The sequence below is a fragment of the Balaenoptera borealis genome (assembly GCF_965194805.1).
Source record: "Balaenoptera borealis genome assembly, chromosome: 10".
Classification (NCBI taxonomy): Eukaryota; Metazoa; Chordata; class Mammalia; order Artiodactyla; family Balaenopteridae; genus Balaenoptera; species Balaenoptera borealis.
This window is the reverse complement of record NC_138874.1, coordinates 101,053,699-101,074,364: the sequence shown is the minus strand read 5'-3', so window position 1 is coordinate 101,074,364 and position 20,666 is coordinate 101,053,699. Positions and strand designations below refer to the sequence as shown.

The following is a 20,666-nucleotide window of genomic DNA, read 5'->3' as shown; positions in this document are numbered from 1 at the left end:
CTCCAGATGGTGCATCTGAGAGTCTCAAACAGTTGGTTTGCATGGTTTCCTGTAATTGTGAGAGCAAATCCTACACCTGTGAGTTGGTTTATAAATAGAACTGCCTTACCCATCTTCTCGCATCATTTGGTGAGATCTTGGGTCTTAGCTGAAATGCGTCTTCCTCTAAGATGCTTCCCGGGCTGCTGTCTAAATCATTATTCAGCCCCACCCACCATACTTCATGCATATTAGGAAGGGCAGGAGCCTTGCCTGCCTTGTTCACTGCAGCAGTCGCACCACCTAGAAAAGTGCCTGGTACAGAGTCAATAATTACGGCTGATCTTTACTGGATGTTTGTTGCTTGTTGGGCATTGTTTAGTGCTCTTAGCTGTAATAGTTAATCCACACAACAACTTCTGTGTATGATACGGGCAATTATTAACCCAATTTCATAGTGGAAACTGGGGAATGCAGGAGTGGGGTCATGGCCCAAGGTCACTCAGTTCATGAGGGGCAGGGTCATAGAACGGACTCAGAAATATTTGTTGAATGAACAGATCATTGAAAATCACGTTTTCCGAACACAGAAACCCAAGAGGAACCACCTGGTGATGTCTTTGCTTAGACTTGGTAGGGGGGTGGGGGAACCAGCTCTGCTTCATCCAGCTTGCCCCCAGCTGCTCCCTCCCTTCAGAGCTCAGGGGCTGGTTGGAGAGAGACCTTTCGACCTCCAATCCCCCTCCACCTCATTCAGGTAAAGGCTTTGCTGGGGCCAAAGGTAAGCCTCTTTTAAAACACACATCTGCCTGTTAAAAGCATTGCCCAGAGCTGTCTCTTTTCCTTACCTGAGAAGCTATAGAGACCGGAGGATCCCCTGCCTGTAGTGAGTAAAGAAAGAGAATACAGAAGGTTTAAGAAAAGATCACAGAGGGAGAAGTCTCAGAGCTGTGTTCCTAAAACACAAACCTGACTGGATTCTCCCCTGATGAAACCAACCCGCTCCCCATTGTCTTTAGCACAAAGTTTCTTGCAGGGTTGACAAAGGCTTCATCTCACACCATTTTCATCTCGGCTCTCTATGGCAGGGGTTGGTAAACTTTCTGAAAAGCGTGGGTGATAGTAAACTTTTTCAGCTGCGCAGGCCACTTGTTCTCTATTGCAACTACTTGATGCTGTCGAAAGTAGCTGGAGACAAGCCCTAAATGAACCAGTGTGGCTATGTTTCAATAAAACTTTCTGTATATACAATGAAATTTGAATTTCATATAATTTTTGTGTGTTATGAAATATTGTTTCCTTTGATTTTTTTCAACCACATAAAAAGGAAAAACTGCCCTTAGCTTACAGGTCATACAAAATCAGGCAGCAGATGGGGTTGGGCTCCTGACCAAAGTTGGGTGACTGTCCTCTAAAGCTCCCAGGCCTTGCCCCCCCTTGATGTCACAGCACTCTTGAGGTCAGACTTAAAATGACTCGCAGAGGTCCTCCCTAAGCCTGACTAGGCTGAGCTGCCTACGCATCTATTCCCATAGACCCTACCTCTTCCACCCCCACTAACAGTAATCTCCCTTTCCCTTAGCATTCAGCATCTCCCTCCTTGCTGGATGGTACATTCTTGAGGACAGGGCCCGTGTGGGTCTCCTTTATTTCTGAAACCCCAGGGCCCACCCAGCTCCTTTACTAGTTTTGTTGACATGCCCTGGATGCCCCAGTACGTTTCATTTTCTATTATCATTATCACCTGCACACTGTGCCTGGAAGCTCAGCACTTCCTAGTCCCTGGGGGGCATTGGAATTGAGGCCACAGGCCGAACTTTTCAGGGTAGTTAACAAACCTCCTTGATCGGGCGTGAGTTACCCACCCCCCAGGTGAGGAGACGCGTTGCAGGTAAAGGTTGTGTCTACAGGCACAACTGGTTTGGCAATTCAGTTAAAATGCTCAAACCGGCCGTGCCTGTGGACGCAGCCCAGCTTGAGGGCAACCATTTGGAAAACAGAGAAGCTTACTACGGAGGGAGAGCTCGACGACCAGGACGCCCCCAGTCTGGTCCCGGAGGAGGCGTTTTCGTTTGTCACAAGTCTGGAGACCCAGGAGAAGCCGAGGGGAGAGGTGGGATGAGAAACAAACACAGGAGAGAAAAGAGATTTTTTTTTTAAGAAGTCACAAAGTTGATGGAGTCAAAATTCCCCAGGCCTCAGACATTAGTTCCCTTATTGCTTTTATAACCCAGAGAGATGTATTTCATTGCTTCTCCAACTTGAGAAAAGGAAGAAATCTTTCCGGCCTTAACTCTTCAAGCTGGAACAAATCCACATTGCGTGTGGGAGGAACTGACTCCGTTTCTTTTGATGAGAAGTAAGGCTTTTACCCATAGTTACTCTCATCTCTGTGATTTGAGACGTGGATACCCGCAAAATGTGTTCTGGTTCATTTTCTTTTTAAAATGTAGTGCCAATAATAATCCTTTCATGAACAGTTAAATGTTTCTCTACTCCCTTCCCTTTCTGTTTTTGCTCATAAGTGACCACTGTCTGGCCCAATGAATCAACAGAAATAGAGATTATCATCTTATTTCTGTTGGTTACTATAGGCAATGCGAGCAGGTACCCTCTTCAGAAACACTGTGTCCTTCCTCACTGAGGTCTCCGGTCCAAATAGACTGGAGGAGGTAACAGTTTGGAATTTAACACTTTTAGATCTTCAAGGCAGTGGTTCTCAAACATGCGCACCCCTTGAAGAGCTTGTTAAAACACAGATTGCTGGGTCCCCCCAGAGTGTCTGAATCAGGTGGTCTGGGGCCAGGGGGTGGGGTGGGGGGCTGAGAATTTGCATCCCTAACAAGTTCCCAGGTGATGCTGAAGCGGTGTGGACCACACTTTGGAACCACTGCTCTAAGGACCAGGTTCTCACCTGGTCGCAATGGAAAATCGTCTTCCACCTGAATTCATTACACATGTTGATTGATCCTGCAGCAACTTCTTGGTGGAGGAGGTGGAGGGGAAACTGACTGTCCTGCGTGAGCTACTAAATATGTCTGGGAAGCTGGGCCCTTCCTCTCACGTGGTCGGAACAGCTGTGACCTCATGTCGTGAATTCCTGCAACATCTCTCTCGTCCACCTTAAGTCTCCGAGATGGACGTTCAGGCTGGTAAGTCACGAGCTAAAAATACCTACCTTCGACTTCCATCCAGAGCCTATTGCTACCAGCTGAATTTTGAATCTCCCTTGTCCTGTTAACTTTTTCAAAGCATCTCCATGTCTGTTGTTTCTTTCATTTTCCCTAACATTGCTCTCTGAAAAGAGAAGGGCCGCCATTACTCATCACCACTCTATCTTTAAAGAGGAGAAAACCAGGCTCTGGGGTTAAGTGACCTGGGCCAGACCATGTAGCTTGTTCGTGGCGGGGCAGACACGCCTGGAACGTCTGCCCTACCCTCAGCAGCCTTTCCTCCAGTATGTCCTCACACACATCTACACTGGTCTGTTGACAATTTCCCAGGGAAAAATACAGCTTCTCAAATACCGTCCCGTCACCCTCACAGCCTCAGGTAATAGTCTCATTCCGGGAAGGATGGCTCACCACTGGGCAGGAGAGCTTCTCACTGTCACAGATGAAAGTCTCACAGTGTAACCACACCTTGGACAATTTGGGGATGTTCTGGAACCGGAAAGCATTGAATTGGAAGGTTGCCCTGTGGTCTTTCCCATTCTCATGCACGAGGACTGTTTCATCCGTAGGGCAGCTGGAGCACACGGGGTCGGGGGAGGGAAGGGGGAGAGACAAGGTCATCTCATGAACTCCAGCAAGGGCGCCTGAGGCAAAGTCACGCACGGCCTCCCCTGGGCTTTTACACAGCACGTTATCCTTCTGAAGCACTGTGGCAGCACCTCACTTATCCTCATTTCTTTGGGGTCAGTTGGAGGAGCTATGAGATGGCTGTGACCATCCCCATTCTACAGATAGAGTACAGCAAGGGTGGAGCAACTTACGAGAAGCCACACATCTGGAAGTCACCACACCTCTGTCCCCAAGAAATGAAATCCCCCAGACAACGTCCTCCGGAGGACTGGGATACGTAAAGACTCCCAGCATATGTCCAAAATAAAGATGGTGGTGCTGGGAACGGCATTTCCCAAAGTGCTCTCACAGCCGCCTACGCCCAGATCACACCCAATATATTGCTGTGTGTGTATTGTGAGGTTTTGCCACCGGGAATTTGAATTTACATTGTACTATTTAAGCAGCGCTATATCTATTCTATAATTACCTTTGTAAAGATATTTTTAATATGAGCACAGAAAACAATGGCTGGAAGGATACCATTTAAATGTTAACACTGGCTATTATGGACAGTTTTTGTTTTCTTCTTTCACCTTTATGTTTTGTTTTTTTTTTAAATTTTCTATAATGAGAATGTAATATTTGGGAAGTTTCAAAGTCCCAAATGTACAACTGCAGTAAAAGAAAAAATAATGACATAGATGGGCATTTGTCGAAACCAATTGTTCTCACCTGGGGGCCATTTTGCCCCCCAGGGGAAATTTGGCATGTGGTTGTCATGACTGGGGCAAAGATACCCCTGACACCTAGAGGGTAGAGACCAGGGATGCTGCAGAATGCCCTACAGGGAACAGGACAGACCCCACAACAAAGAATGATCCAGCCCCAAAAGTCAACATTGTCGAGATTGGGAAAGCCTGGTTTAAGCACAATACTTTTTCATTTACCAAACACATATGGATTCCCTACTTAAGTGCCGGACATTCAGCCAGGTTGGGAACAGACACAGTGGTTCTGGGGAATGCACAGCGAGACCCACAGAGTGTGAGGGTCTGTATGCAGGTGACGATGAGCACCAGAGCCTGTCCTCTTCGGAACAAAGGTCTCTGGGTTCAAAAGCTTAAGACCAGTGGACAGCACCGCAGTGGAACCCGAAGTTCATGCCCCGCCTGACGTGTTTCTCTGACTCTATCGTCCTTCCAACTCAACACACACACTAGGGAGCAGTGCAGCCGCCCCAGGGAAACTTCATGGTGGACCCTCCCCCATCCCAGTCCATCAGAACCAGACATTAGGGACCAAATTAGAGGTAGGACGGAGGGGGTGTTAACTCTGAGAGTGAGTGAAACGAGCCGTGAAAACTGCACCTTATATCTGGACCAGGGCCAGAAGCTGGGATCTGTTGGTGGTGGCCTCTGAGCAGTGACAAGAGCTAGGGGCATCTTCTGAGCTGTGAAACAAGACTCTTGAAGGATCATTCGGTCATTAAACCCGAGACCCTTGTACAAACTCAAGACTAAGTCCTTAAAATAGCTTCTGGCTGCTGGAGTGTCCAGGTATGGTGTCAGACAGTGGGAACAATGTAAAGCAGAGCTTTGCTGGTGGCAGGAAGGAGGCAAGTAACAGGCAGGCTTAGATGCCCTGGCACTGCTGCCTCTTGGCTCTGGCTGTGGCACCTGTCCCTCCGTGACAGGTATCTCGGGATTGTGGAACACCCACGGGGAGGCTTTCACACCATCATCACTTCCCCACCTGAGATCAAAATTCCTATTCTAATCTCTCCAGGCATTCTTGAAAACTGGCTTTTCCTTCCAAAGGGCCTGGTGTGAGCCAAAACCATCTGGGAGGTTATGGGAGCGGCCTTTCTAATTCTCCCCTTTGGCACTGGTCTTCGTGCAATTATCTCCAACCTCAAGGGGCCATTTCAGTTAGGCAGTATTTGCAACTAGGTCAGGGTGTCTTTAATTTGGCTGTGCTTAAATGCAGAGTCCCAGAGTTCACCCAGGGACCTTCTGATGTTGTAGGTTTACAGCGTGTCTGCATGTGTGGCAGATACCCAAAGGAATTCCTGTGCACACTAGGGTTTGAGGACCGCTTGTAGCGACTACCCCAAAGTCACATGCATTCCCTTTTCTGCCGTATTACACATCCACTAGGTGAGCAGGGACACTAGAATTATCTGAGGAGATGATTCCATGGTGTGGCAGAAGCCTTTGCCCTTGTGTGGCTATTGTTTGAGAGAGGTTCCCAATGCCTCTTGGTAATTTCAAGGTCCCTGTAGGTCAGTAGTTTATTTCAGAATCTCCCTGAGGTCATTTGATTTACACCATCATCAACAGAACCTAAATGAATCATTCAAGGACAGATGTGAAATAAGGACCCAAACTAAGCTCCCATCTCTGCAGGAAGATGGGTTGCTTGGGTGTGGGCCTTGCTGGCCTGTCCTACCCTGTGTTATCAAGAGATAACGCTGCCCATATCATCCATCCTTTTACTAGCTTAGACTCTGGGTAAGTTTCTGAACTTCTCTGTGCCTCAGGTTCCTCATCTATAAAATAGTGATTGTTATACTACCTACTCTATAGGAAGTGTAATGAAATTGAAATAAATTAGTATTAGTAAAGCACCTACCTAGAGTAATGCCTGGTATGTTGTAAGGGCTGTATAAGTGTTTGGTAAATAAAAATAGATAAAGATCCAAAGTGGCTTCACCTTTGTTATCTTATCATCTTTGTCCCTGGCGGCAGTGTTTACTCAGCCCTGATGGGTCCAGTGTAACTGGTCTGCTTTGGTTTGGGGAATGGCCTCTTCTGGGTTTACTGTTTGTTGTGTGGATGACGCCTGCACCTCTAGTCTAACTCATCCTCTGCTTTGTTTTCCAAAGTTACAGTTCTAAGTGCTTCTAGACAATTGTCATCTCAAGGTCAATATGTCATCCCTGAACTCAAGGAGAATCCAAACTCCCTTATCCAGAACCCCTCTTCCCTAGGAGCCTACGACAAACAATTTCTCATCTTCACAATTCACGGTGCAACAGCAGAAAGCATTCTTTGTCACATGTTCCTCAGACATTGTACCCTGTCCTTCCCTCTACCATATCCAATTGGTTGCTAAATTTTTATTGCTTCTCCCTCCCTTGGGTGACGTTGGATGACCTTCTTTCCATTCACTTGGCTACAACCTTGATTCAGGTCTTATCACCTTTGGCTCTAGAGCTGCCACAGCCTCTAATCTGGTCTTTCTACCTCCCATGTTCTGTTTCTAACCACCCTATGTGTGATTTCCAGAATCACGTTTCTATACTATAATCCCATTACTTTAGTCCTCTACTCCAAATTTTAAGAACTCCCCGTTACCTATGAAATTATTAGTAAATAAAAACAATGATATTATTAAAATTGATTGAATACCAGCTAGGTACTATGTACTAAGCTTTTTACATGGATATCTAAGTTAGTTCTCATCAGGGTTCTGATGTCAGATTGATTGGATTTGAACCCAACCTGCCCACTTCCCCATAATGATTGGATGTGAACCCAACCTGCCCACTTCCCCATAAACACACACATACACTAACTATGTGATATTACTTAACCCCTCCTGTGCCTCAGTTTTCTCATCTGGAAAATGGGGATGATAGTAATAATACCTACCTGTTGTAAGGCAAATGAGTTAATATATGATAAAGCTCTCAGAACAGAACCTGGTACCTAGAAAGCACTATGTAAGTGATTCCTGGTATCAGTACTCAGTCTGGAAGCACAGAAGAAGTCACTGATGTGACCCTAACAGGCTCCACCTCTTCCTTCCAAGCTGTCCCAAGCCAGAGCAGCCCTGGATCTACCTAGCCCCACCTCTCAGCCCTGTGGTCCAGAGAGCCGTACCTACCCCTTGTTGATCAGCTGCCACTGCAAGGGATACATGAAATCAGCCGAAGGTGTGGCCCAACAGCTGTTCACAACCACTTTAAACCTGGAAATGAAACAAAACGCATCACTGTGAGCTAGGGAGTTGTATGCCTACAAACTTTGGGTGATTAAAAAGCCTCTGGGCTGTTTTTGTTTGTTTGTTTTTCTCTTCTTTGTATTTATAAATACAAACATTAAGAACACACACTTACCTAATGCTTAACCCTTTGGCTTCTACTCCTGCAAACAGATCTGAACCAATTTCGGAGGTCTCCAGGATAAAAGGCGCTTCTTTCTTAATGGAGAACTTGGCATTCTTTGGAAGGAAATTGACACTGGGCGTTATGATCTGTCAGACTGAGCAGCTGGGTCTGACGGGAGCAGATGAATCGGGATGGAAGGGGGGAGGAACAACCCAAAGGCACAGGTACATGAGACCACAGTGAGACCCGCCGGGACCAGAGAGGCTGTACCTCCTAGGATGCTGGTGCCATCTTAGAAGGGATGAGGACATCACATGTATGTCCAGGAGACTGTGCTATATAGAGACCAAAATCATAGACTGCTGTCCCCGGTGTAGCCAGAGGTGCTTCTCCTGGCTCCATCTCCCGGGAACCAAGAATTGGAATATTGGAATAATACCTCCACTTGCAGGGGAAGCTTCCTGATTATGTTACATAGTGGAGCACAGAATCTGCACCCTTAATTCAATTTCTGAAGCAAAACGCTTTTAAGGGTCAGTTTTTCCACTTCTCACCTGACAGTGAGGCAATACTCAGTGTGATTTCCCCCTACTTTCTTTGTAACATGAAAATTAGGGACCTATGTCCAGATAGCTTCACCCTTTAGTACCTGGACAGTTTATTTTGGCAAATTCTGGGCTCTGCCTTTTAATAGGGGCATTAACCCAGGAAATCATACAGAGAAAAGAGTCACTAGGATGATGAATGGACCACCAAGAATGGGATGATGTTTAGTTTGGGAAAGACAAGCTTGAGCTAGTTAAAGGACCATCAGTAACATGTAGTATCGTTTCAGAGGACAGAACCAGGACCAGTGGGCCAGAGTTCGGAATGTCAGATTTCATGACATCAGATTTCACATGCTGACCTAACATGAGAAGGTCCAACTTTCCATTGCCCTTGGAAGAGGTGGGGAACCCATCCCTCAGCAGTCTTGCAGAAGGGTTTTGGGCATTGGGTGGAAGGTCAAGATTAATCACCTCTGAGGTTTGTTCTGACTCCGGAAGTCTATGATTTTGGTCTCTATTGCTTGCCTTCGTTCCATCCCAAGCTTTGTCATTTGTTTCTGTCTAACTAAAAGGAATAGTCAATACCATTTTGATTGAATAGAAGTCAACCTAATCCCACTCTGACATTGATGTTCAACCCTATAAAGGTAACAGTGCTGGTGCTAGGAGTTCTCAGTTTCCACTTTAAACAAGGTCAAAGTTCACAATTGTGAGAATGACTACTTCCTCAGGCATTTACTTTGTGCCAGGCGCTGTGCAAAGGGTTTTATAAGGATTATTTCATTTAACCCTCATAACAAACCTCTCAGATAAGTGCTATTATTATCCCCACTTAACAAATGCATAGGCGGAGGCCCAGAGAGGTTAACTAACTTGTCCGAGGTCACACAACTAGTAAATGGTGGAAACAGGCTTCAAACCAGTGGTCTGATGTCAAGGCCTATTTTCTTAACCAGAATACTAGGCTACTTCTACAAGTTGACTACCTTCCTTTATTTCGGATTGGGAGTCAAAATAACTTTACCAAGAATACCAACCATGGACCTTTGGCAGAATTGAGTGGAAGGGGGTAGAGAGAGAAGAGAGGAAGCATGCTGAATAGAACTGGTGGTTTTGGAGCCTGGCATTTGGAGCTCTCAGAATCCTAAGCAACTAGCAGAGCATTGATTCTATTGTGCCATGCAGGGCACAGCTCGGTCTCTGGTAATTTGATGGAAATATATGCAGCTAGCAGCTGTTGCTTCAGAAACACACAAGAATGCCCTCAAAGCAGAAGAAGGGAGGAGAAGAAAAATACCAACCTCATGGGTAAGGCACAGGAAACCGAGCCCATTGTGGGAATGTTAATCAGTACCAAAGTCTCGGTTATAACCTCAGAGCCCCCTCGTTGCCAAGGTTTTTTTGTCCTATAAGGGTCTTGGTGGGCCCTAGGGAAGGCCTTAGCCTCATTTCTACCAGTTCAAGGAAGCAGTCTGTCTAGCCCAGAGGATGGCCTGGGTGATGCTGAGGACATGCTTACTAATTTTTGTTTTTTCTTAAAAAAGTTATAGGATTTGATATTTCTGTCTGAAACTTAGCTGCACCTAACTGATGGTGGATGATGACTTTTGACAATCGTGGTGCCTCTCCATTTCCAACTGTTGTAAAACCTTCATAGGGTCATATCTATAATTTTATCTGGTTAAAGCAACAATCATGTATTTCCAGACAGGGACTCAGTAGTAAGGACAGCCTGTCATCAGGACGTCCCCTGAGTCTGTTGTCAATGTGTGAAGCTTATTTTCCTCTCTGGATAACCTTCAACAGTTACTACAGTGGTTTTGCCATCCTTTCATCACCCTGGTGATCCACGCTGTTTTAACCCCCCTGATTATAGGTCAAGGGATTGTATGGGATTTCCTTTTCTCAGGACTTAACCACTAGTGGTGTGTAGCCTGGGGCAGATCTAGGTTTTGTGGGACCTTGAAGCTTATTTAGAGAGCCCTCTTTAATTAAAAGAATCAAAACTTTGAATACAAAATTAGACACAGGGCCTTGAAAAGGGCCTGTGGAAGTGAGGGGTCATGAAACTTAAGCTTCATTCCCTGCATAGTAAGTTTGCCTTGGAGACCAATGTTAGGGGACCTTGTTCCAGACTGGGTACTGCTCTGGACCACCTGTGGGATCTTGGACAGATCATTTCCTCACTGGGTTTCAGATCCTCAGCTGTAAAATGGACTAGGTTATTCTAGGATCCCTTCTAGCTCTCACCTTCTAAGTTCAGCAAGATTAATAGCTTCCAGGGAGCTGGTAAAGCAAGTTGAAAGAGTTCAAGGTCAGTGGAGTTCCAGGTAATATAGTTGTTTCCTTTGCGAAATGAATGGGTTGTACATGGTGGCCTCTAAGGCTATCTTCCAGTTCTAATGTTGGAAGTAAAGGTTTCTATTTCTGCCTGCATTTTCCTTTAGCCAGCTGGGCCATCTCCTATGTGCATGTCCCCTCACTGGAAGCTGCAGGTCTGAAAAACAGAGCACCCCATCTAAACAGGAGGCCAGCTGGGCTAATGGCCATTGCATATTCAGTTTCTCTGGAGCATTTTATTCTTAGTGCCTTTAGCTTTGATGTCAACGTAGGCAGCATGCCCAAATTAGACAAAGAGGAGGCCCACTAAGTAAAGGGCTTTGGAGACCAAAAAACTAGGCGGCAGCAGCCAACCCCAACCTCTCCCCTTAGCCCTGTCCCAGGTAGGAATCTCACTACTCTGTGCCGAGGTTTTAACAAGAGCTGGACCCTAAATATAAATCTCTGGAGGGGGCTGTAGTGGAAACTAATCTTGATTAAGCATTAGACCTTGGCTGTCTTTACTGCCGATTGACCTTTGATTTCTCTTATCTCAATATTCTCATCTGTGAAATGGGAAGATTGCCCTTTTTTCTCCATGGCACCTTTCCTTTCTTCCCTCCAGTCTATGAATCTGAATGTCTGCTGCATCTAGTCTTTAAAGAGGCTTAAAACTAGACCAAAGCTTACGTCTCAATTCAAATTCAAGAATGGGGGTCTGCATACAGCTTAGAGGAGAACAAATGCTGAGGAAGTATCCCATCATCTCCTAGAAAGGCCCCAGGGTAGCAGTGGAGACCTGGAGACCACTTACAGTGTAGAAGTTGAGAGACAACTGGCTTTCAAATGTGCCCATGCTCCCGTTCTTCACATGAACAGTGGCCACTCTGAAAAGGGGAGAGAATTTTGCATAAGGACTGAAACATGCCTGGTTGACAGGGACTGCAGAACACACGCAGCCAGCCCTCCGCTCGCGGAGCAGCTTACCTCTGGTCAAAGGCAGCCTGGTTCACCAAGTAGGTGGAGTGGTAAGTGCAGGAAAAAGAGTAGTTCACAGGCTGGTTCTTTACGATCACGGTGCTGTCGTTGGAAACAATGTGGCTGTAGAAGTGGTAGATGGGGGGCTTGTACTGGAGAAAGAAAGAAGGCGGTTAGGGTGGCCCTGTACCCCCATGATGTGAATGAGGCCTCTTGGATAAATGATTGAAGATGGTTCAGAAAAAAGCCCAATGGAGAGGCATGAATGTCTGCCATTGATATAGCACCCACTCTTGTTTGTCGGTGAGCTGATAATTTTTGTAAAGAGATCTTAAGTCTGTTCAAGATTGTTTGTTTTTTTTTATAAATTTATTTATTTTATGTATTTATTTTTGTCTGTGTTGGGTCTTCGTTGCTGCATGCGGGCTTTCTCTAGTTGCGGCGAGCGGGAGCGGGCTTCTCATTGTGGTGGTTTCTCTTGTTGTGGAGCAAGGGCTCTAGGCACGCGGGCTCAGTAGTTGTGGCACACGGGCTTAGTTGCTCCGCGGCATGTGGGATCTTCCCGGACCAGGGCTCGAACCCGTGTCCCCTGCATTGGCAGGCGGATTCTTAACCACTGTGCCACCAGGGAAGTCCAAGATTGTTTATAATAATCTAAGTTGAATGTTGTACACTTAAAAAAAATCCATATACCCATTGGGCTTCTGACCGAAATGGACTGGCTCAGGAACCTCTATCTCCCAACATCAACTTTTAATTTACTTTCCCCTGTCCAAGTAATCTTATGTGACACCTTCACCCACCTCCCATCTCTAGAACATTACTGCCTGGTTCTTTGCTCTTTCCTTCTTCCAATCATGAGCACTATTTCTGAGATTCTTTCCTCTGACTTGTTGGACTTTAAAATCACCGAATATTAGAATTAAAAGGGATCTTGAACATTCACTTGAGAAGTGATCTGCCTAAGACTGCATGGATGATTTCTAATTCATTTTACCAGGATATTCAAAGACATGATGTTTTTGTTAATCATGCCCATGACTCTTCTCCCTAAATCCCTGAATCCTTGTGGGACCTTTAGGAAGAGGAGGTAGCCCCAGGAGCTGAGACCCGATAGATGTACCATCTCCTTCAGTCAAGGCCATAGGAGTTCTAGACGTGAGCCAGAGCGTCAGAAGACCTAGGCTCCCTTCATGAGTATATCACTACTGGTTCTGTGGCCCCGAACTAGTGGCTTTGCTGGGAGGTCTCAGATTTCTCCTCCATCCCATGAGGATACTTGGCGAGAGTATCCTGATTATCAGTAATTCTGATTACCTGTCCTGGGTACTTCACAAGACCCAATTATGGGTTGTGTTATACTTTGGTCACTTCTTTAAGATGACTTCCATTATCTTTTTATTTTTTTGGCCATGCCGCGTGGCATGTGGGATCTTAGTTCCCCGACCAGGGATTGAACCCGTGCCCCCTGCAGTGGAAGCACAGAGTCTTAACCGCTGGACCACCAGGGAAGTCCCTAAGATGCCTTCCACATGCACCCCTTTGTCACCACTTCCAAGTCTCGGGCAGAGGATGGCTCACCCATCCAACTCAGGAAGGATGGCAGCCATGAGCACGTGTTCAGAGCTCCAAGTGAGGTGGAGGTGGGAAATGTACTTTGTTCTACTCACGGAAGGTGGCTTAGCTGCTCAGGCAGTGAATTAGGAGAATAAAATTTAAATCCAAAGAGTCACCTAAACTAGACAGAAGAAAAGAATTTAAATAACACTAATATCTCAGGAAATTTGGGAGTTGGGACTGACTCTTCAAAAGAAAGTGGTGAATTCTGAATCTTTTTAAGGGTGGACAGAAGATGTCTCATTCTTGGGCCCAGTTGCCTCCTCTTAGCAACTCCTCCACGTGTGGCCTCCTCCCAGTTGCCTCCTCTTAGCAACTCCTCCACGTGTGGCCTGGTCTTACCTCGGACTGGGTTCCACAATAGGACTTGTTTTTAGGTGACAAATCTGGGATTACAAATTGGTAGTAACCTCCTTCGTGGACCCCATTGTAACACAGCCCACCGAGCGCCAGCTGGTGCACTTCCCATCCATAGGGACACTCTGGGATTTTGGTGATGATTGTTTTCGGATAACAAAACACAAGAATGACATCTGGAAAGAGGAAAGACATGGTCTGAAATCAGATCTGGTAATATCTACATATGATGGGCTCCTGTTACAGCTGAGCATGCAAAGCAGTTAGTTAAAAATACTTTCCCCACTATTCTTCATGAGCTGTGACGAAAGTTTTCCCCCAACTTCAGTCACTGAAGTTCCACTTTTACAGTTTTTGAAACCTCTGTGTAATATCTGCATTATTCTTAATATGTATTCAAAATTGGTCCACTTTTAAGCTTTAACCTATATTAAGGAATGTATTTTTGAAACCAGATTAAATGTATTTTCATAAATATATTTATATTTCCAAAAAATATATATATATTTCCAATCCATTCAATCTGGTTTCATATGTATATGAAAATCCCATGAAATGAGCATATAAAATTTAAAATGTCCATTTATGCACAATGCTATGAAACAGTAATTTATGGCACAGGACAGAAAAGTAGTAGTCAAACAGAAAATGGGAAGAAAATGTGAAGATTTTATCTCTATTTGTTCATCTATTTAGCAGCCTCTAATTTTTAAAAAGTGTAACTTCACCCAATAGATTTGTACTTTCTGTGGGGAAAACCGGATGGGCGTTGGGGTGCTTAAGTGCTTCTACTTGGCTACAGTATCGCATTTTCCTAACAATAAAAGCCCAGGGCTATGAACTCTGCGAAGGGAAGCGTCAGGAAAAGTTCCTTTCCAGGAAAATGGGCTAGCACCAGAGCATACCTGCTTTATTTGGAGTGCAAGATCTCGCAGAGGCTTCTGCAAAGACAGCCAACAGGACGAAGGCCCTCAGCACCATTGCTCTTGCCAGGTGGCCAAATCAAGCTGGCCGAACGTTCACGGTCCTCTCAGGGCCCGAGCCTCGATCATTCTAGGTCAGAAACACGAGCGAGAAATTAAAATCAAGGGTGAGCACAAAGCAGCACGTACAGAGGAGATGGATCGTGCATCCCGTTTCTAAGGGCTCTTCGTCTGCGTTGCGAGGCAAACATGGGGCTCATACCACAGAGAGTGTCAATTTCACACGCGGCTGCTCGTGTTCCCGACTGTTTCATTCTCTCCGACTGGAGACTGCCTCTCAGATGCTCCCCAAATCTCTGTTCCCAGTCCTAGCTGGACTTTATATACGCCGAGGGTGTAAAAGAAACCGGCTCCAGATAAATCACAATGAACATGCATTATCCACCGTGGGGGGGAAATAAAAGGTAACCTTGCACAATAATCCGATGGGAAGCTCAGTTACGGCCTCTTGAGGCTAATTTCTTTTACTTCACAGAGTTGGAGAACCTTTTTTTTTTTTTTAAACTACTTTTTAAACCAGGGGTGGAATAAAAAGTTGAATTTTTTCCTCCTCATACAAAAATAACTCTGATTGGAGGTTACAGGTTACAATTTGCATGGTTGCATGGTTACAGGTGACAATTTTCTTCTTTTACATCTTGCTTTCTTTGGTTTATTTCTTGCTTTCTTATTTTTATATGCAGGCTATCTAAACTGAATTTAGGAAGACAAGTTCAGCAGTGGTACACTGGATACTAAACAAAAAAAATAGGCTGTTTATGTTCATGCAAACATGTTAAAGATTTTTTTCTCTAATATCTTCTAATAAACTCCGAACTTCTAAAGTTTCATCTTGAAGTTCATCAAAACTTCATTTGGAAATACAACTTTTGATTGTAGACCCCCTAGGTTTCTAAAGTTTTGTTAGTCTCCCAGAGCAGTGATATTGGGAGAAGGAACTTAGAAAGGCAATCTTTCTTTAAAAAAATTTTTATTTGTTATGGAAGTATAGTTGATTTACAATGTTGTGTTAGTTTCTGGTGTACAGCAAAATGATTCAGTTTTATGTATATATATATTTTTATATATGTATTCTTTTTCATATTATTTTCCATTATGGTTTATTATTGAATATAGTTCCCTGTGCCAGACGGTAGGATCTTGTTGTTTACCTATTTTACATGTAGTAGTCTGTATCTGTTAAACCCAAACTCCTAATTTATCCCCCCTACACCCCCTTTTCCCTTCAGGAAGCACAAGTTTATTTTCTATGTCTGTGAGTCTGTTTCTGTTTTGTAAATAATTTGTATCATATTTTGGAGTCCACATATAAGTGGTATCATATGGTATTTGTCTTTCTCAGAGAGGCAATCTTATGATTCAATTCTTAGTCACCAAACAAGATCCCACCAAAAACAACAGATAAAATGCGGCTCCTGGGAAGTTTCCAAATATATTCCCTGGGAATTTTTAGTACCCAGAAATTTAAGAATGAAAAATAAGGGTTCCTTTTAGTTTTTGTTTTTAGAGGAAACGGACTCTTTTATCAACCAACTGAGAGCATTTTGTACAGAAGCACTACATTAAGCTTTTTGAGAGACATGTAAAAATTGTAGAAAAATGCCCTGCTTGCGGGAGTTTATAATGTAGCTGAGAAGGTAAATTGTACACAGTGACTCAGAGTTAAAATGCCATGTTAAGTCATTGTTCCACTACTGACCACATTTTCTTAGTTTTAAGATACACGTCTCTCCCTCCAAGTGCATATAATTTAATGTCTCAGAAACGCTGGGATGTGTCTTATAAGCAATATGTATACACAGTATGGTAGAGTTTCCTTATATCCTCAAAACCTATTGTTAAATCAATGGCATGCCTTACAATGATGATACCTAAGAACTAAGGAAATAGCCATATGGCAAGCCACGAAAGATTTCTGTGACTCAGTTTCTTTCTCTGTAAATGGAAGCCACAGCCCTGAACTCACCTCACGGGGTGGGAGAGCAATGATGTGAAGGCTCTTGTAAACTGTAAAGTGCTAGGTAAAGAAACAGTTCACACGAAGAGACAACTAACAATTTCTGGCAACATGTATGTGTCCCTGAGTTGTTTTTCTTTTCCTCGGAAGTACCATGAAGTGCCCATTGTAGATTCACGCTACATGAGACATATCTATATTGTATAACACACATGAATATATTTTATAGATAAAGACCAAATGGGCTGGAGAGGGGAAGAAGAGGAAACACATCAATTTTTTTAACGCTAGGATCAAGTTTAGTGTGACCTGGAAATATCAGCACATTTATACTGGTCTCCACAACTCATTAGAGGCATTACTTCCTGAGCAAAAAATGGCGCTTGAATCTCACAGGCATGCATAACGTCTGAGTTTCTCTTTCCTAGGGCTTAGCACTAACTCTGAGCTTCTTCCTCCGTCCATTTTTTAAAACATATATTAAGTCCCTACAGTATACCAGGGACAAGGCCCTGGGAAGACACAGGCAAATCAGCAGAACTAGGAACTGGGTGGGTGGGTGTGGGATGCACCGAGTCATGGAAATCTGTACCGGGAACATAAGATGGGGAGGAGGGAAAAGGGAGAGTCGACATGCTTGACAGAGGAAGAAACAGGTAAGCCGAGTCACGGAGGCCTCATACAGCCTAATTTCATAAGGATGGCCTCTCTGATTTGACACAAATGTTATGCATCACTGATAATTCAGCATTGGTCTTCCATGTACGTGAGGATGCTTGTTTCTATTTCAAGAAGATTCTTTTCACCCATCTTCAAATACATCCTTCTTTTTAGCCAACCTTGGCCCAGGGGGGTCAATAGGATCATCTTGAGTCTGACCTGGAAGGGCAGAGTTCACTCATGAAAAGGGTTGCAGGGGAGCTAAAGGCCTTCCCTCTCTCCCAGTGGAAATGTCTGATGGATGCCTACAAGGTGCCGGGCAGATAGATACTGAAGTTGGCCTGGGAATCAAAAGCCCACCTCTACCCCTTACTAGCTGTGTACTCTTGGGCAAGTTACTTAGCTTCTGTGAGCCTTAATTTCCTCCTTTCCTGAAAGGATGTGATCATATCTATGGTATAATGTTACTAGGAGTATTAAATGAAGTGTAAATTGGTTTGCATAGAGTAGCTTATTTTCTTCTATAGGAGCAGAACCTCAGGGAAGACTTGTTTTATGCTCAGTTCTGCTTGGAAAATCCAAAGAGGGGAGCCTATTAGGAGGGGGTTGTCACTAGATAGTATACATTAATGTCATCAGTGCTGAATTACGTCATAGGTAATTAAGAGCACAGGTTCTGGAAGTAGAGGTTGTGGCTCTGTCACATTTCCAATTGTGGGATCTTGGGCAAGTCACTTGACCTTTCCAAGCCTTCAGTTTCCAAATCTGTATAATCAGACTTCCCATCTCCTATGGCTGTTGCAAGGACCTTGCACACAGTAAGTGCTCAATAAAGGTTCCCTAGTTTATTGGTCTAAGGTTGGTACCCTCAGGCTGGGAGGACATGTTAATCGTGTTCCTGTTTGAACTCGGGGCATTTTCTAATGGGAACATTTCTCTCTTTAGAAGCCCATCTTCACAAAGAGCAGGTGCTTTTGATTTCTAAAGAAGCCCGATAATGATAAGATCTTGCCTACAATTTCTCTGATTGTTACCCAGCTAACAATCAGGTACATGATACTCCTTTCAAAGGCAAGTTGAATAAAGCTGGGGAAGCGAGTCAACTTTTGTGGCAGGCTAGTCTCTAGATGTGTAATTTGCATAAGAAACAGAATGGGACAAAATGTACTTGGGCCAAACAGTATTTGATACTAGCTCTGATAAAAGGTAGGAGGCTTCTATTTTTTTCTTGGTAATTACCCACCATTTCACTGCCCCACCCCATCCCCTTTCTGCTTTTTACCACTCCTCTTCCTTCCTGAGATGGTAGGGTAGGAGGGGTGCCTCTGGGAAACGACCCAAAAGCGACGTCTCCAACTGAGGCCCATGGCTACGTCTCCGTAAAACACAAATAAAACTGATGGGAAGATTTTTAAAATATCAGGATCTTGAAAGAGCCCGATAAATAGGGTTTTATGGCAAACTCATCTGAAAAATGAGTTTGTCTCTCCTTGTATCTTTCTTTTGTGAATTGCCAGGCAATAGAAGGTACCAGTTCTATTCGAAGGTCTTGCACGGTTTGTGAAAGCTGGCCCAGATGCAAAAGGGTTGCCATTTGCAGAATTCCAATCAACGTTGTCATTCATAGCTCAGGAATCATATAGGTGATGAATCATGGTGATAGACAAACCAGTAAACTCTTCCTGAGGTAACAGATGGTAGTCTGAAAATAAAGCTAATAAGCATGCATTAAAATTTAAAAGGCTGCTTTATTAACTTATTTTTTAAAGCGCACTGTTTCGAGTTCATTAAACATTGGCTTTGTTAAATGAACTCCATTGTTTCCTTTAAGCCCTGAATCAAGCCTTCTTCTACTTTGTGGGAGACCCTGTTTGCCAGTTTGCAGATGAGTGGGTGTTCCCTTGCAGGCTTCAATGGCCTACTCCTCCCAGTTCTCCAGAGAAAGTGGTGTTCCCCTCATGGAAAATGCAGTTCATAAAGGAGAACTGAGAAGTGAGAAAAGACCCTCTTCTGAGAGTGCATTTGCAATTCAGAGCAAGAAGCTCCACCTCCTCCATCCCTCCGCAGACCCTGAGGCCACGAGTTCCCAGAGTGCCCCAGGCATACACACTGGCCTTTCCAGGCTTATCTGGCTAATCTCTGAGCAGGGGATAAAGACTTGCCCTCTTTTTCTGAAGAGTAGGACCCATCAGCCCCTCCCTTTCCTGTCTTCTCCCCACCCTCCTCTCCTCCTCCAATCATAGGACTGAAGAATTAAAAATAGCTCATCCTCAGATCAAGATTAGGAATCTCACTGCTGGTATAAAACATTGAAGGTGAATAATTTGTTCTGTTCTTAAAACTTCCCAGAGTATCGTCCACTTATTCTTTCATTCATTTACTCATCCATTCATTCACCAAATATGTAATGAGTGTCTGTAAGGTACCAGGTAGTAATCAAATACACATATATGAAAATATACATATCTCTATCTATCTATCTATCTATCTATCTATCTATCTATCTATCTATCTATATCTATCATCTCCTACTTGGGGTAAGTGTAAGGATATTGAGGAAGAACACAAATAGGCTTTAAAAATAAAGAATAATGGGACAGAGAAGAGGCATCTAATATAGACAGCCTGGTCAAGGAAATCTCTTTGAAGAGACTGAAGATGGGACCTGAGGGATGAGGAGTTGGGCTGGGTGCTGAAGGGATGTGTGCATGTGTATATGCACGCTTGTGTGTGTGTGTAGGGACAGAATATTCTAGGAAGGGGGTATGGCACTTAAGGAGGCTCTGATATAAGGTGGAGATGATACATTCACCAATTATCACATACTTTTTATTTTAAAGCTCTTTTCCCAGACACCCAAGCAAGTTTTCCTGTTTGACTCGAAGCACATTTCCTCTTGCTTGGCCTTTCATATTATGAGCATTTCCATCCTTGGTGGATAATGCCATTCTGGGTTTTCTTTTCCTGTTTGGCAAATTAGTGTCACTTTGGTTATAGATTTTTAATTCAGATTAGAGTAATTGTCCCATAGATCTGTAGAAACTAAAACTAATTCACAGATTTACTCTCTAGGACCCATGTCTGTTTCGGTGGACTGATTTTTCTTTCCAGGAACTTCAAGGGGAGCCATTCTCTTACCCAGTGAGCTTCTTCCTCATTCCCAGCCAAAGTCTAACCAAGCCTGATACCTTTGTAATTGTGACAGAGGTGGAGTGTTTCATTTTCCTTTATGTCTGTGATGGTTTAGTGTAGAGATACTGGCCCAGTCCAGTTCTCAGATAGCCAGAGATGGGTAGAAGGAAGAAGAAAAGAACCTATATAATGATCTTGTGCACTATTGCTAGACGACTGTGCAACTGTTACCACATGTCA

The 20,666-nt window shown here is 44.2% G+C and overlaps 1 protein-coding gene across 3 annotated transcripts in view; it reads right to left on the bottom strand.

The window, feature by feature from the left end:
* The window catches only part of TECTB (tectorin beta), a 36,209-nt gene extending 16,425 nt beyond the window's left edge, over positions 1–19,784 (bottom strand). For 2 of the 3 annotated variants that reach the window (XM_082408455.1, XM_082408454.1), the window contains exons 1-10: positions 14,880–19,784; positions 14,600–14,747; positions 13,680–13,870; positions 11,730–11,872; positions 11,557–11,629; positions 7,885–7,988; positions 7,653–7,736; positions 3,564–3,726; positions 1,990–2,062; positions 828–860 (exon numbers count right to left, since the gene is read on the bottom strand). In XM_082408455.1, the coding sequence (XP_082264581.1) occupies positions 828–860; positions 1,990–2,062; positions 3,564–3,726; positions 7,653–7,736; positions 7,885–7,988; positions 11,557–11,629; positions 11,730–11,872; positions 13,680–13,870; positions 14,600–14,675 (940 nt within the window). In that variant the 5' untranslated portion in view covers positions 14,676–14,747; positions 14,880–19,784. The remainder of the gene's footprint in view (positions 1–827; positions 861–1,989; positions 2,063–3,563; positions 3,727–7,652; positions 7,737–7,884; positions 7,989–11,556; positions 11,630–11,729; positions 11,873–13,679; positions 13,871–14,599; positions 14,748–14,879) is intronic. The other variant, XM_082408456.1, reaches the window with a different exon arrangement.
* Between the last annotated feature and the right edge of the window lie 882 nt (positions 19,785–20,666).